General features: G+C 32.7%; 4 protein-coding genes across 4 annotated transcripts; 2 read left to right on the forward strand and 2 right to left on the reverse strand.

The window, feature by feature from the left end:
• Positions 1 to 2,293: 2,293 nt before the first annotated feature.
• Positions 2,294 to 2,805, reverse strand: LOC123917959. Its single transcript, XM_045969876.1, has 2 exons — positions 2,700 to 2,805; positions 2,294 to 2,606 (listed from the first exon to the last, which is right to left on the reverse strand). The coding sequence occupies exons 1-2, from the start codon at positions 2,781 to 2,783 to the stop codon at positions 2,319 to 2,321; spliced, it is 372 nt and encodes a 123-aa protein (XP_045825832.1). The 5' UTR covers positions 2,784 to 2,805; the 3' UTR covers positions 2,294 to 2,318.
• Positions 2,806 to 4,619: 1,814 nt separating this feature from the next.
• LOC123917960 (uncharacterized protein At4g14100-like) lies at positions 4,620 to 6,602 on the forward strand. The gene is made up of 2 exons (XM_045969877.1): positions 4,620 to 5,184; positions 6,244 to 6,602. The coding sequence occupies exons 1-2, from the start codon at positions 4,701 to 4,703 to the stop codon at positions 6,429 to 6,431; spliced, it is 672 nt and encodes a 223-aa protein (XP_045825833.1). The 5' UTR covers positions 4,620 to 4,700; the 3' UTR covers positions 6,432 to 6,602.
• Positions 6,603 to 8,024: 1,422 nt separating this feature from the next.
• LOC123917961 (chromophore lyase CRL, chloroplastic) lies at positions 8,025 to 12,770 on the forward strand. The gene is made up of 9 exons (XM_045969878.1): positions 8,025 to 8,453; positions 8,542 to 8,591; positions 8,996 to 9,056; positions 9,190 to 9,225; positions 9,512 to 9,562; positions 10,407 to 10,499; positions 11,845 to 11,949; positions 12,042 to 12,134; positions 12,252 to 12,770. The coding sequence occupies exons 1-9, from the start codon at positions 8,298 to 8,300 to the stop codon at positions 12,390 to 12,392; spliced, it is 786 nt and encodes a 261-aa protein (XP_045825834.1). The 5' UTR covers positions 8,025 to 8,297; the 3' UTR covers positions 12,393 to 12,770.
• A 257-nt stretch (positions 12,771 to 13,027) lies between these two features.
• LOC123917962 lies at positions 13,028 to 15,471 on the reverse strand. Its single transcript, XM_045969879.1, has 4 exons — positions 15,134 to 15,471; positions 14,969 to 15,027; positions 13,415 to 13,532; positions 13,028 to 13,309 (listed from the first exon to the last, which is right to left on the reverse strand). The coding sequence occupies exons 1-4, from the start codon at positions 15,343 to 15,345 to the stop codon at positions 13,231 to 13,233; spliced, it is 468 nt and encodes a 155-aa protein (XP_045825835.1). The 5' UTR covers positions 15,346 to 15,471; the 3' UTR covers positions 13,028 to 13,230.
• Between the last annotated feature and the right edge of the window lie 758 nt (positions 15,472 to 16,229).

Raw genomic sequence — 16,229 nt, forward strand, 5'->3', positions numbered from 1 at the left:
TAGATTTAAAATGTAGGAGGCCATTGAAAAGAATTATTTCATCATCCGGAGAAAAGAGTCTCTTAGGCTTCACCATTTGTTTCTTGTTTCTTACCGATGAGAAGAGAGAAAGGGTTTTGATTTTGAGTGGGAAGGAGAAGAAAGAGTGAGTGAGTGGTGCGAAAGGGTTTTCTTCTGCTTGTTAAGTTAAAAGTTAAAATTAATGAAAATTGAAAGAGTTGGTTGTGAAAATCAATTAACTTTCTTTTCCCTATGCAATTGCAGTTTAATGATGAGATTCTTCTGAGTAAATACTGTAAATAGAATAGAATTAGAAGAGACCGAAGTGAAAGACCAAAGAACTGCCGGTTATTATCATTATTACGTACTTTTTTTTTTAAAAGAAATTATGCATATCTAAAATTATATGTTTGGACGGTAAAAAAAAATTGTGTTTATTCATGAATTTTTATTTTTTATTTTGCTTTCATCACGAATTTAATCTAGTTCAGAGCTCAATTATGACATCAAGTGATTATAGTCCTTTCTAATCACATGAAGTATATTTTCAAAGTAACTTTAAAGGTAAAAAAAATGAACTCCTTTGATCACAATATTTTTTACACACTTATTTATAGCTTTTGTATATGTCGGATCAGATTAGTTCATCAATTGTGGCCAACTATTAAATTTATGATTGACATAACTATAAATTAACAATTAATATGTGTACTTTGAGAAAGTACAATAAACACTCATGGAGATGGTGGAGGGATGAATCCTGAGGTGTAGTCTAGGCAAAATGAGTTGAGATATCAACGAAGGATTAAGAAGAAAGTCAATATAGTTCGATCAAACTATTATAAAATGATTGAAAAAATTATACAACAAATTTTTATCTTATTTATTTATAACACTTTGTTTCTTTATTTTTTTTATTCGATTTAGATCATTTACTTTTATCACTATAGTGTTACAACAAGACCCTTCATAACAGAACCCAAAACCCATAAAAGGGAAGCAACCCCCTGCATTAAAAAACAACACATCCGCATCAGGGACAAAAACAAATAACCCACCTCATTCCTCACATTTAAGGCTATGTCTAGAATGGGAAAGTGGCGTAGGTCTCCCATCATGGGAAAGGAGGTTTTAGCCATTCGATATATTAATAAAATAATTAATGGACAGGATGATTGACTGGCAACCTGAAGGGTGCAGTGTTCTTCAGTTTTTTGTTTTTCATACTATTGACCACATGATTTTGAGTAATTCAAATTTGTCCATCACCAATATAACCCATATATTTCCTATAATTCAGTTTTAATTCCATTGATTTTAAAATAAACCAAAAAACATAATTGGTGTTGTGAAGGTGTCGTATTAATCTCACCTATAATTCAATTTTAATCACACATTTTTAATTCAGTTTTTAATTGGTGATAGGGGAATAATTAGAGAGTCTTTCTCGTACTTCTTTAGACCAAATAAATGCCTAGTTAGTGTCCGAAATAGTTAGAAAGTCATTCTCATACTATTTTAGGTCAAACAAATCCCTATTTAGGATCTGATATAGTTAGAGAGTTATTCTCATACTACTTTTGGTCAAATTAATCCGTAAAACTTGTCTAGAATTTTAAAGAGTCATGATAATACTCCCTCCGTTCCTTTTTACTTGTCGTTTTAGGAAAAAATATTTGTTTCAAATTATTTGTCGTTTTGATAATTTAAGGTTATATTTTGTCTATTTTACCCTCATGTAAATTTCAAATATTTAGGATTAGCTGTTGAAACCGTAAAAAATTTAATATATATTTAGAAAACTAAAGTTTTTTTATATTTTATTTTATACATAACATATTAATTTTGTTTGTTACATAAATAATATATTAAATTTATTGGAAAGAGAAAGTTGTTTCAAAAAAAAATTATTTGTGAATTAAAATAAGGGTATAATAGTAAGATAATAATAATAATAATAATAATAATAATAATAATAATAATAATAACTTAAAAAAGATAATTATCATAATTGTTTTTTTTTATGAAATAAATTCTTTTTTTTAAGTCACTTATATTGTGTTTTTTTCATTAAAAAAAAGCACTTTTTATTTTAATAACCTTATCGAAATTGTGTTGGGCCCTACTTCTCCTTAAAAGAAGTAGAAAAGTAAAAAATAAGGACGGCCAATCGGGCACTTATAGAGTCATCCTAATATTATTTTAGGTCAAATGAATCCTTAAAACTTGTTCGAAATAGTTAGAGAGTCATTCTCATACTACTTTAGGTCAAATTAATCCGTAAAACTTGTCCGGAATTGTAAAGAGTCATGATAATACTATTTTAGGTCAATATCTAGATCAGCAAAATACAATCTTGCAGCTACGTCGACCGATATGCTTTTCATATCAATCTTAAAAATATCCGCCTCACAGTTTATGTTTATCTTATCTGCATCACAATCCTCTTCTCCACTCTCATCCGTCGAGGACATTTCAAATTCTCCTTCAAACTCACCGTCGTCCACGTTTCCACTAATTTCTTCATCACTTCTACCTCCTATTTCACCATCACTGCTACTATATTCATCATTGTTAAATGAACTATCTCTATGTTCATCATCAGCCTGTTTACATTTACATAACAAAACTAAGACATTATTTCAATGCTAATATATACTTACATACTTCAATTCAAATAAGGATAATTCATTACTTACCCGATCCTCAACACCAACGGTATTCTCTAATTGACGCTCAGATTCTATTCTTCCACACCTATATACATACAATTTGTATGACATTAAGGATATTTTCAAAATCAACTCTTTTTGGTCTAATTACAATGTAAAAAAAAAAAAAAAAAATATTCAAATCATTCAAAACTTATTTTTTTTTTGAAACGGAAAATTTTATTAAGCACACTCAATAACAAGTAGGGTGGCATTTAGAAAGGGGAAGTGTACTTTTTTCCCACCATGGTCAAGTTGTTTTTTGACCATTGGATGAAATAAGGAACACAAATGTACAATGTGTCTCTCACACTAGATATAACCACTCATCCTCTACAACCCATCTCCCTCCTCCAAACCACCACCAAACTCATAACCCCTCCACTGTAACATAAAACAAGTTGGGAAATTTCAGTAAGATTTAAGAGAGAGATTTAGTAAAAAATTCTAACTCCAAGACTCCATGAACCTGAAACAAAACCATGTTCAATTCAAACTCAAAAACACAAATTTCATGCTATTTTTTATTTTTCTGATTTGACCTTAGATTTTATACTAGATGGATCAATAGTTTGATCAAAATTGGGAAGGATTAGTTTGATTTTTGCACATACAAGGGGAAGTCTTCAATCTAAGCTTATTTTCATCTACAATTTCATCATCTAACTTAGTAAAGAAAACCCCTAACTACAGAGAAAGAGGCATCTATATTTTTAATTTGGGGTTAAACTAATATTTAATGTTGTAAAGGGGAGTATTCATAAATATGTCAGTTGTGGTAATTGTGCAAATAACATAACTTAATATTATAATGATATAACCTATTTCACCTGCAAATACAGGTTAAAAATCTCTTTCTCATGGTGGGAGACCTACGCCACTTTCCCATGCTAGCCAGCGCCCCCATTTAAACACCCCTTCCTAAAACAAATTTGCAGCCTCGAAACAACAATCAACAGTCACATACCAACAAGAAGCAATTATGAGAAGTTTTTTTGGTTACAAATTATGAAAAGTAAATACAAACCCAAAAATTAAACTATAACTTTGTTATCTATATTTGTTGTGGAACCAAATGATGAATGCAAAAGAGTATAGGGTTCCTTATGATGAAAGCAGAAGGAAGAAGTTGCAAATTTTGGGTTTGAAACCCATAAATTTAAAAGAGATGATGAATATTCAATTTTTTAATTTTGGGTTTTTTTTTTGTTGTTAAATTTTGAGTTAATTTCTTCTAAAACTTTCACGTAGTACCCTTATAAGTTTTCCACGTACCCAAATCTGTTAGTCATATAGACGATTTAAACAATACACTAATTCGACTATAAGGACCAATTTAAAACTTTTTAAATATAAGAGACCAAATTAAAATATAAACATAGGGGAGATATCAAATTACACCGGTGTAACATTTGAGTAGTGTTACACCGCTCAATAACGATTTAATGAATACAAAATTTACAAAATTCACCGTTGGATTGAAAGTTTATATCGTATAGATCATTAATGTTAAATTTTACAAAAATCTAAAATCGTTTGATATGTTATTGAGACTTATGAAAATTAATGGTTTACGCGTTTTTATTGAATACCGTTAATCTTAACCTATCTCAAAAACATATCAAACGATTTTAGATTTTTATAAAACTTAGTATAGATGATCTATAAGATATAAACTTTCAATCAAACAGTGGATTTTGTAAAATTTGTATTCGTTAAAGCGTTATTAAGCGGTGTAACATTCCTTAAATGTTACACCGGTATAATTTGATCCCTTCCCATAAAGATAAGTGACAAAATATATAATTAATTTTTTTTTTTTTAAGATCATCACATGTTTTTTTTTTTTACAGTAAGATCACCACATGGTTAAAATGTAATAGACAAATCTAATGAGAAAGAGTTCCTCAAAATGAAATTTCCACCTAACATTCATCAAATCCCTATCTTGTTTCCATTTTACCATTTTTTGTTTTCCTCATAGTAAACATGAAAGCTTCAATGGTCTCTGCAATGGAACACATATATTCAATACTACTCTCCACCCTTCTCTTCTCTCTCTCAGTTTCAACCTCCACGCCGGAGCCAATTCCGGCAGTTTGGCCGGAACAATTCCATTCATTACTATTCATGAACAGAAGTGGAACCCTCCACCAAATAGACTTATGGTACGATTGGCCTAACGGTCGCAACTTCAACATCATTCAATATCAACTCAATGAAGTTGTTAGTTACGATCTTGAATGGAACAACGGCACGTCTTTCATCTACACTCTCCATCCCTCCGACAGCCACTGTGAAGTTGAACATCTTGACGTTGGTATTCTTCGCCCTAATTGGCTTGACGGTGCTACGTATTTAGGTCAAGAGCAAGTTGATAATTTTGTATGTAATGTTTGGGAGAAAGTTGATTTTATTGTGTATTATGAAGATGTTCTTACTCGGAGACCTGTTAAGTGGGTTTTCTACACAGGTTTGATTCTTTCTCTTGAATATCACTCTTATGCCTGTTTGGACTAATTGGATTGAATTATTTGAGTTTATGATTTTATTTTATTTCTTGTAATGGTAATAGCTTATTTATGAAATCTGTTTGTTAAAAAATAGCTGATAACTAACTTATGGCAGGCAGAAGAGTTTTTTAGCGAATAACTCATAAGGTAGTTTACCGCGGATAAGTTAGCTAATTGAATTTGCAGTATTTGATAAAATTAGTTGTTAAGTTAACTTATAGATATGGAATAACATAAAAAATATATGTTTAATTAATATTTAATTTTTTCATGAAAGATGTTACGGGTAAAATTGAGGAAAAATAGTGATAAGCTATAATCTAGTAAAAATAAGCTATAAGCTTGTAAAAAAAACTACCAATAGAGTTTCTTTGACATATGAACTTATAGGCTATAAGTTTAAAATTTGATATTGCCAAACAGAGCTATACATAAACAGTTATTGAAAGTTTTTGGGCTTGTTAATTTATCATTGTCAAGTCTGAAAGAAAGATGTCACTTGCACTGTATATATAATTCATTTTCCTGGTACGCCAAGCCTAAGCAGCTCAGCCGTTGAAGCGACCTCTAAGCCAAAGAGAGAGTATATGGCGCTACCCCTACTTTCAGGGAGAGGGTCTTTGTCCTCGAGGGAACTTGAAAAACTGTAAAAGAATCTATTAAGAAAGTTATATGAACTTGACAAAAAAAGTTACTAAAAGAGTTTCTTTGCCACATGAGCTTATAAGCTATAAGTTTTAAATTTGACATTGTCAGACCGAGCTATACATAAAGAGTTATATGAAAGTGTTTCGGCTTGTTAATTTATCATTGTCAAAAACTTGAAAAAATGTAAGAGAATCTATTAAGAAAATGTTATTGATTAATGATAAAATATTAGTTGTTGTTTGATCCATGTAGTTGACCTCACTTAGTGGGATAAAGTTTGATTGTTATTGTTGTGAGAGATCGAATGAAAGTGAAAATAATTTTGTCTAAAATGTTATTGCTCTGAAATGAAGTATATACTGGTAATGCAGGATATACTGCACATGTGATGACATTTGAGGTTGGAGCAGTGCTTGAAGATCCAAAATGGCAGGCTCCGGTATACTGTTTCAATCAGACTGAGAAGGAAAAAAGTGTTTCCTCACTGTTAGAATCTACTACTGTTCGTGGCGATTCTTTTTGGAGTTTGATGAGAGGCAAAGCAAATGCTGCTGCATAAGCGTTGGCGATTATGAAATGGTTCGAACTGTATATGTATGTTCTGTTTTAGGGATAGGAAATGATTGTTTAGTTTAACAAAATGTTTACCTGGATTTTCTTCTATCTTCATATTGTAGGAATGGATGCACGATTGTTTCATCCAAGCTAATAAATCAAATTTGCCAGCTTAGCTTACCTTTAAGTTTTAGGAAATAATGAACTTAATTGCTAATAGTCTTATAAGAGATAAAAACAGAAAACAATTTTGAAGTAAAAAGGAATCTAGTGATGGATTATAGTTTGTTAATTAGAATACCAAACATGGTGGATTCGAACAAGAGTGACCGAAGGTAGAGGAACAAACCTCAAACCATCAAACCACCCAAGGAACCGGCAGTTTTGTAATTCCTCATGAATCCCCTTGTAGATTTGAGTCCAGGGAGGGTGTAGATGTATGTCCATCTACTGCTGGAAATAATATTTGATCTCGTCCCTTTGTTTGATCGGAAGGTGCATGCACACAATAACTGCGTTAAATCCAAATCCCGATATACACTATAACTCCTGACCTTCTCCAACACTTCATAGCTCATATGGTCTAATAAATTTATGGCGCCAACTTCTTTACCTTCTTTCTAGTCTTACGCTCTACCAACATACTTTGAAAGATCTTGAGGTCTGACTACTGAGGTTCGATTCTTTCTGGTGTCAATTTGAGTGGACTAATTTAGCTTCTTCAAAAAATCATACTTTGAAAGACAATTCATTAGATATCTTGCCATCATAAATTTGATGTCTACAAGCTTGCGTCTTATCTTGTACCAATATGATATTTTCAGTAGTATCTTGGATTATCTCATCTCTAAGTACAACACTATTATCCAATTCAAACCAACAAAGTAGAGTTCTACACTTTCATTCCAATACTTAAATGGAATTTGTTTATTTTATTTTTGTAAATCAATTTGTAGTAAAATTAATGGGTACAATTTAAAACATGTAATCTAAAATAATTAATATTAATAAAATTATACTATTGATTCAATTAATAATATAAATTTGAGGCCTAAAAAAATGTGAGGCTCGTCCCCATGAGTTTAACTCAGTTGGTAGGAACATCACACAATATGTGCAGGAGCCGAGGTTTGAACCCCGGACACTCCACTTATTCACCTTTAAGGTAAACTTTTTAGCCACTAGACTACTTGACCAAAAAAAAAAAGTGAGGCTCAAAGCGGTTGTCTCACTTGCCTCTCCTTGGAGCGACTGTAAATGTGTTGAGACGCGTGTGTTAAAAAATGTGTTTTTATTTTTAACATTTTTTTTATAACTTTTTTTTTAACATTGCTCTATTTGAAATTTAACTTTTTAAAGTTGCTTATTGGACAATAATATAATATAAATAATATTTCGATAAACATAATTCAAATGGTAAAAACATTGCTATATGTAGGATGTAGGATTATTGGTCGAAATTCAAATCTCAAACTCTTCACTTAATTCACTTTAAAAATAATTTTTTTAGGGTTAAGTTACTTAAAAAATAAATAAATATAAATGATTATTAATTGCATGTCACTCCACAGCACAAAAAGGGTTTAACTTATACCAGTAATCAATCAATCATTTGGAGGTATTAAAACCAAAAAGGGTGGAAGAAAATTAGAACCGCTGGATTTTCTGTCATCTCCGCCTCTGGATGAAGCTGATTGACACACAGTAACTCCACAAACAAATAAGACAGAGGAACCAAACCTGCAACCACCACAACTCCTCCCTCCCTCCCTCCCAATAAGAATTCATTCTCATTTCGATTTCTTGTGGTTGTAGCCACCACCTATTTGGCTGCTTCCACCGAGATCACTCCACCATAGATAGAATAATTATGGGTACTGATTCCAATGGATGGAACCGTGCTCGAGGATTAGCAGTCAAGGCTCTCTTACTCATCGGTGGTGCTCTTCTCGTCAAACGTCTCCGTAAGTCCACCACTCGTTGGGACCATGCTCGTTTAGTCGCTCAGTCTCTTATCGGCGAAAAGGTTTTATTTTGTTTCCACCTCTTCTTTTTCTCTCACTTTACTTTTTATTGCTTCTTTAATTTCTGAAATATTCAATTATTTTATGCAGTATTCCAAGGACCAAGCTTCCAGAGACCCTGATAACTACTTCAATATTAGGTTAATTTTGTTAAATTCTTCTTTTAATTGCTTTAAATTGTTTATTCATTCCTCCACAAGTCCTCCTAGCTCAACCTATGAAACACGGACACTGACACGTTGACGCCGATGATAATTTGAAAAAAATTACATAATTCAGTGTAATCATAAGTGTCGGTGCCGTGTTGGTGTCCGACACTGTGACACACCTAATCTAGGAGTGTCTGTGCTTCATAGAGCTCAACTGTCAAATGCCGGTATTATTAGGCCGGACACCTTCACCTGGGATCGAACCTGGGTCCGCCGCGTCTTTGCAGTTGTGTGTGAGTTTCAGTGGTACTTGTTACTTCGTCTAAGACAAAAAAAAGTTGTTTATTCATTAAGAGTGTTTTAGAATTACAACACTGAATTATATACTTTTGCAGAATGCTTACATGTCCAGCAGCAGAGTTAGTAGATGGTTCAAAGGTTCTATATTTTGAGCAGGTTAGCATTACTGTACAATTCTGTGTTTCTTTCTTTCTGAGTATTGGTTTCCAATTTTGAGCAGTTAGCATTACTGTTCAAAGGTTCTATGCTTTTAGAATTAGCTCAATCAAGTTTTTCTTTATGTTGTTAGGCTTTTTGGAGGAGTCCGCAGAAACCCTTTCGCCAGGTAAACTATTTATTGTGCGACAGTTTTTATTTAGATTTTGTTTTCTTCTATTCTTTATGCTTGAATTATGAATAGGACTATAGGAGCAATTTAGATGATCTACATCAAAATATAGAACAAAATAGTGTTTATTGATGGAAAACTATACTAAATTGCTTAAGGGGTTACTTATCACAAGATAGTTTGAGTAGCTACTGCAAGTTACTCTTTTTACATTACTGATTTAAGTTTTTCCTATGATTATAAAATATTTATATCTTAGTTGCTGTCGTTCATCTTTTTGCAGAGATTGTTAATGGCAAAACCTTGCCCAAAAGAGTTGAAATGTGATGTCGAGGTATGTATTCAGTCACTTTAAAGATATCGGTGTTCTTTATGAGATTTTGCTAACCTTCTACCATTGATTTGTGTGAAACATGGTCTAATGATTTTCACAGGTTTTCTCCATAAAAAATGTTTTCTTCAGGCCATTAGTTAACAATCCTTGCCCTGGAAAATGCGTGCCCTATATCTTTTGTTATAAATATTCACAAATTTTAATTAGCCCCCACTAATTTTTTTTTTTTTTCAAAATTTCTACAGAAGATAACAAGGCAATGTTTAATTTTTTTTCTTTCTAGGGTGAGCAAGACACATTTTTACACGAGATACCAAAGGCAATGTGAAATTTTAACACGAGAGGATCCGTTTTAGAAATAAATATTGAGATCTTCCATAGGGGGAAGTTTACCATTATTTATCTATTGAATGACATTGAAAAAACATTGTATACTATGCCTTCTTTGTGAAGGGATATTTTTCTGAACTTCTAGAAACTTGTTTTGATTTTTGTTTTTGTTTTTATATATTGATAGGGTTCAATATCATACCTATCATATATACATAGTGATGCAGGAATTAGGGGGTCAACTATAATTAAATGTCAGTTTGTTATTTGTGCTTTGGTAGATGAGTACTCACATGGTTGTCATGTGGACAATACTCTTCTTCAATATTCGAACAATGCCCAAAATGAAAGTATAATTGATCTATACATTCCCCTACATTATAGGGACACATGTTGTTATATTTCTATTTTCTATTTCATTTAGTTTTTTCTTTCTTTCTACTTATAGAATTATTTATTCTTCTTTTTCTTGCAACACATGGAAGTTATATTTTGTTTTTCTCTTTGTTGGCAGTTAAGTACATATGCAATTAGAGACATGGAGGAATACAAAAATTTCTGTGATCGGCCAAGGGATCAGCGACCTCAACCAGAAGAAGTCATTGGGGTATGCATTAAATCATGTTCATAGTTCATCCTGTGATCTTAGCTCCAGCCTCCAGGCATCTTTTTAGACATTTGTTTGGAGAAACTGGGTTAGAAAATAGATTGATGTAAATAAAAGTCCTAGGATCAGGATGTCAAAATGTTGGGTCGAGGTGAAGAAAGTAAAGAATAACAGGGAAGAAAGTACAGATGAACAGGAGAGAAAGATAATGGTTCCAAAAACCTTAGGATATATAGAAATATAATGATGAAAAGAAAGAAAAACAAGGTAGAAAAGAGACTCAAAAGGAATGATGTTTTAGCATGTTTTGAAAATCAGTCTATAATAGCCTTAGATTGATTGATGGATACCCAATAAATGGCTAAATATCCAAAAAATTAGAAAATCACAGCTATATTGCTGAGGTTGTTTTGGTGTTAATGATTGAGGATTATACTACAAAGTGCTACATAGGTTGAGTCCAATGCATCTCAGTATCAGCTTTTGCTTTTGTTTTAGGTGATGATCGTGCAAATAAATGAACGTTCCAGTTTTTCTATTTCGTATAATTTTGTATGAAGGTAATAATATGGTCATTCCCTGACTCATTAAAGTAGGATATAGAAGCCTAGAATTTTATCAAGCGGATTAGGTGGTTTTGGTGATGCAGAGAAGTTGGTTCTCTCAGCAAGAGTACTATCTTTTAGTTTGATTTTCTATCCATCCTGTAGGAAGGAGCCTTGCTACATTCCATTGTCCTCCTAATTTTAGAGTTTCTTTACAATTTCCGCAACATAATGTATTATAGAGGATTCTTCCTTTTTTTTTTGGGAGTTTTTTCAATATGGAGAGTAGTATTTCTTCTTCATCTACTTCCCTCTATCTGGTTCCTGACAGGACCCTGGTGGGAATTTGTTCACAGCTGGAACAAGTTGCTCACAATGAGGACATAATCAATGTTTAGGGGGAAGTGCGCTAGGTAACGCCCTTAGTCAGTTAGTTAGAGAGTGTAAAATCACAGCGTATAAATAAAGTTGAAGGGAGATTGATGAGGTTAATCTTTGGTTCTAGAGGGTATTTTTCAATATCAGAGAACCAAGCCTCTCAAATGACCTGAATTGTACAAGAATAGTTTTCTGTCAAAAAACTCCATTTGCTTCTATATTCTGAGCACATATATTAGTTTACGTCTGTAATAACTTTTTTGGAATTTCTTGATAAAACTTATTTTGATTGACAGTTTCTTAGGTATGATAATTAAGTTTGTGTATTTGAATACCTTGAAATGTCCAATACTTAAACAGTTATACCCTACCTCTGTTTCTTTCAGTAGCTGATCTTCCTTGACATACACTGTCATTTGCAGGATATTGGAGAACATTTGACAACAATACATCTTAAGCGTTGTTCACGTGGAAAACGTTGCTTATATGAAGGTTCTACTCCACCTGGCGGATTTCCTAATACATGGGTAATTTTCAGTTCTAACTACTGTCTTATCATCTCGTTTTTTGTACCAACCAGTACACCGTTGTCTTAATATCACACTTTTTCTAAGAACAGAATGGAGCAGCCTACTGTACTTCAGAACTTTCCATTATGAAGAACAATGAGATACACACCTGGGATCGAGGTTATGATGACGATGGAAATCAAGTTAGTTTTCATCTCATACTATTCGGTTGACTAATTAGATGGATTACTTTCTTAACTTGGAAATCTTGACAACAAAGGGGAACAAAAACATGATTTTTTTTCCTTATTCAATTGCAGGTTTGGGGACAAAAAGATGGCGCTTATGAATTCAAGCCTGCACCAACCTCCTGTTTTAATGATACGTTTTCGCCGTTGAATTTTCCCCCTCCACCATCCACAGAGAGAAGAATAGAGGGTTCGTTTATTTTACAAGAATGATAGCATTTCATATAACCATAATATGTAATTCAACCACTTGCTATCTGTCACTGTCAATAGAAATATTGTCTTTCTCGTAAGTTAGTCATTACTATCTTGTCAATATTTTGATTTCAGTCTACATGTTAAAAGCCATAGCCAATAAAAGAGCTGGCTTCTTAGTTTTTTCCAATCAAGTTTGTTTGATATTCCTAGCATATTTAGGAAAAGATAGAGAGCTTAGTAACTATGAAGCCTAAGAAGCTTAGTATTGATAGAAGTGCTCACAAAGATGCATAATTTACACCTACACGGCTGCAATGTAATTTGAAGAATTATCTTGATGGAGAATATATTCTTTATAATCGTCAATACTGAATTGGAAGAAAATTTTGACCATGATTGCGAGCATATCATAGTAACTTTCCTTTGTCTAAACTGCGATCATTGTGTATTGTATGCATTCCTTTTAACATACTTGAAAATATCAGATGCTTCTATCACTGTATTGGTGACAATTTGATATATTTTCGACTGGCAATGTTTACATTTACATTTTACTTCATAAACGAATATTCTCAGGTCACCCAAGATAATAATAGTTCAATAATGAGGCCTTTGCGATATATTTTTGACTGGCAGTGATTACATTTTTCTTCATAAACAAATATTCCTGCTTTATTTGAATATTTTCAGTTTAACTTGTGATAACATTTTTGTCGTAAGCTATTGGAATTTGAACAGAAGGAGCTAATTGGAACTGTGTAAAAGTGTTGATGGACCAAATAAACAAAATTACATGAATAAGACATTAAAGGTCTAGTTTTGGGAAGTAAAGCATAATGAACCAAACATTGATCTAAAATGTGTTGTTGAGGTAGAAGTATAATCCTGCAAGAGCAACAACTCCCACGGCAACTGCAATAGGGAGTGCTTTCCTGTTGAAAATAGTATAATAAATTATGTTAAAACAAATATAATGGGTGGGAATGAACATATTGTAAGTTAATAAAAATAAAATAAAAGGACTGTGGTTCACTCACCCAACTGCTTCATCCCTTTGGAGTTCAGCTTTTCTTGCCTTTCTAACATCTGTTTCATTTGCTTTTTTGTTGACATCTGTTGCATATGGCTTAAACCTTCGTTTGGGAGCACCACAAACTGCAAAATACCATTTTCAGACAATGATAATGCAGTCTCAATTACCCTATTTTCCCTTTCTTATCAGTATTCAGTATAATCATTAGACTTTAAACCTTAATAAACTTGGTGCAGAAAGAAATGAAACCAGTCTTTGTGCATGTTTGGATTGGCAATGAAGCTCTGCTCTACATTCTAAATTTGGCAATACTTTGATTTTAATAAAACTCTAAAGTGTAGCTTTTGCTTAAATTGCGTTCTGCTACTGCGATTCTGTCACCGTTCCAAACATGCACTTAGAATCCATACATCCTGTTGAGATTGCCTTGGAAAATGAATGCAGAAACTCAGAACAGGTTTTGGTCCTTCTCCCTGGTGCCTGCGCCATGTGCAGAGGGGGGCTGTGCCATGCGCAGATGGTTGTTGAAAGGGTTGTGAATCGTCCTGGTGCCTGCGCCATGCGCAGATGTTTCTTGGAGTTGGTAGATCTCACCTGCAGGCTGCGCCATGCGCAGCAGTCCTTGCGCCATGCGCAGCTGCGCAACCATATATATACTCTTTTTCGTTTTCTGCATTTTAAGTGGAATTTTTAGGTCTTTTCAACATCAATCAAGCTAGGGTTCAAAAGGGGTTCTTTTGGGTACACTCTAGGGATTGAGAACTTATCTATTCCATCTTGTAATCATTATCATTGAATCTCTTGGTCACGGGAAGAGATTCGGGAAAATGGTAGAATTTAGGAAAACTCTAAATTCTTGCAACTCTTGTATTGGATATTTGTAATCAAGAAGAACAAGTTTGATAGTGGAATAGAGAACTGCTCTCTCCCCCAGACTAGGTTATTATTGGACCGAACTGAGTAAACAATTTTTCGTGTTTTTATCGCTTTTATTTCACTTTGTGTTTATTGCTTATTCCATAAGTTAGTTTTGGTTGCTTAATCGTTTTGCTACACACACTTGAGTTTATTATTGGTGTGGTTTTCGGTTCGAATTCACAACACATCCTATACATGAATATGCATGTGAAAGCTAGGGAGAGTTTCATAAGTACAACTCAGACTATAAAAGACCGTAAAGACATGCACTTAATGTGTCTAAGTTTTGCCACTAAACTCATTAGAACCAAAGAAATAAAAGAGTAAGAGCTAGAGAGATGTTACTCCTTTGTGTCATTATTATAAGAAAAAAGACACTTTAGATTGATTGAAAAAACTGATGTATCTAGTCTATATTATTGACCAGATACATAAATTTTCTAATGAACCTAAAAAGTAATTTTTTTACTTATAATAGTAATTAAAGAAGGAGTATACCCTAAGACAATTGAAATTGTTATGTTAAAATTGCATTGTTACCGTCAAAAAACAAAAGTAACAAGAATTAGATAAATATGTATATGGCATAGAAAGCAATTCAGCAAATATTGTTTTGAGTGAGAAAAGGAAATGAAATTACCAGGGCAGAAGTATTTATCAGGCAATTTATCAAAAGGGGTCTTATCATTGTATATATACCTGCAATGCAACATTATTATGAACAGAAAGAAGCATATAATAAATATGATATAGATTTTCATTATTATTGCATATAGTAAAGAGAGAATGATCTAGAAAGTTTTACCCGCAGTCACGACAGATGTAGGCTTGTTTAGAAGCTACACGCATGGTATACTTAGGAGGTCCATGAACAAGACTTTGCTGTTGTACGAGGTTAAGAGAACGAGAGAAGAAAGATGACTTCAAAGCAAATTGATTGGAAGATGGTCTAGGTGATGATAATGAAGGTAGGGAGGATCTTGTAGTGTGAAGAGTGGCCTGCACTTGCAGGGCCATTTTGATTTCTAGTTGATCTTTTTTCTACTCTGTCTGGTTGGTTCTGAGTTGAGGAAGCAAGAAGAAGAATGAATGAATGAATGAATGGAGGAGATAAGAGAATAGTTGAGTTGTGGAAAGTTCTGGTGATTGAGTGTGTAAGGTGAGGGTGTCATTGGTTTCAATCCTACGTGGAAAGCGTGGCATCCATACTCCCCACACATACAATACAACTCTTTTTCCACTTTCATATTTTACATCATTATTCTAATTATTAGTACTAGGGGTAAACCCGTGCGTTGCACGGGTTCGATTAAATATATAATTAAAATATTTTTATAAATGAAAAATAATAATTGTTATAAATATAATAATATCATATAGTTAAATGATAGATATTAAAATAGCTTATTTAACTCCTCTTCATTGTATTATTGGTCAAAAAAGAATAAGAAAATATGATATATAAGAGCAATTTAAAGTTCGCTTATAGAGATGTCGTAAAATAAATTATAACCTTTAACTTCTAAACTTTTGCATAGGTCATATACATTCAAATTATTTCTAATGTAGTTGAGACATACATATTTTTTTTTTTTTACAAAACATATCAAATCCATGGTTTAAATAGAAGGAAAACTTCCGATCAAATTGACGTGCTCCACAATCATCACACTGCAATGACCACATTTATTCCATAAAGCAATCTTTAAACTTCAGTCCTTAAAAAGGTGAAAAATGGATATTGAAAATAGAATAACATTCATATATATACTTAAAAAGATAAAGATATATAGTGGCTGACTTACTTGTTGAGAATATATATAGACATAATTTGCTAAAATGTCTATACACATACAAAATAATTTAAATACAAAAAATGAGAGAGCATGACTAAACAAAAA

Source organism: Trifolium pratense, linkage group LG3, assembly GCF_020283565.1.
Source record: "Trifolium pratense cultivar HEN17-A07 linkage group LG3, ARS_RC_1.1, whole genome shotgun sequence".
Classification (NCBI taxonomy): domain Eukaryota; kingdom Viridiplantae; phylum Streptophyta; class Magnoliopsida; order Fabales; family Fabaceae; genus Trifolium; species Trifolium pratense.

Coding starts and splice junctions, on each gene's coding strand:
- LOC123917959 (XM_045969876.1), bottom strand. CDS start 2,783: ATGTCATACAAATTGTATGTATATAGGTGTGGAAGAATAGAATCTGAG. Junction 2,607..2,699: donor CCGTTGGTGTTGAGGATCGG/GTAAGTAATGAA, acceptor AAATGTAAACAG/GCTGATGATGAACATAGAGA.
- LOC123917960 (XM_045969877.1), top strand. CDS start 4,701: ATGAAAGCTTCAATGGTCTCTGCAATGGAACACATATATTCAATACTA. Junction 5,185..6,243: donor TAAGTGGGTTTTCTACACAG/GTTTGATTCTTT, acceptor CTGGTAATGCAG/GATATACTGCACATGTGATG.
- LOC123917961 (XM_045969878.1), top strand. CDS start 8,298: ATGGGTACTGATTCCAATGGATGGAACCGTGCTCGAGGATTAGCAGTC. Junction 8,592..8,995: donor GATAACTACTTCAATATTAG/GTTAATTTTGTT, acceptor ATACTTTTGCAG/AATGCTTACATGTCCAGCAG. Junction 9,226..9,511: donor CGCAGAAACCCTTTCGCCAG/GTAAACTATTTA, acceptor ATCTTTTTGCAG/AGATTGTTAATGGCAAAACC.
- LOC123917962 (XM_045969879.1), bottom strand. CDS start 15,345: ATGGCCCTGCAAGTGCAGGCCACTCTTCACACTACAAGATCCTCCCTA. Junction 13,533..14,968: donor TGATAAATACTTCTGCCCTG/GTAATTTCATTT, acceptor GGTATTTTGCAG/TTTGTGGTGCTCCCAAACGA. Junction 13,310..13,414: donor CAAAGGGATGAAGCAGTTGG/GTGAGTGAACCA, acceptor TATTTTCAACAG/GAAAGCACTCCCTATTGCAG.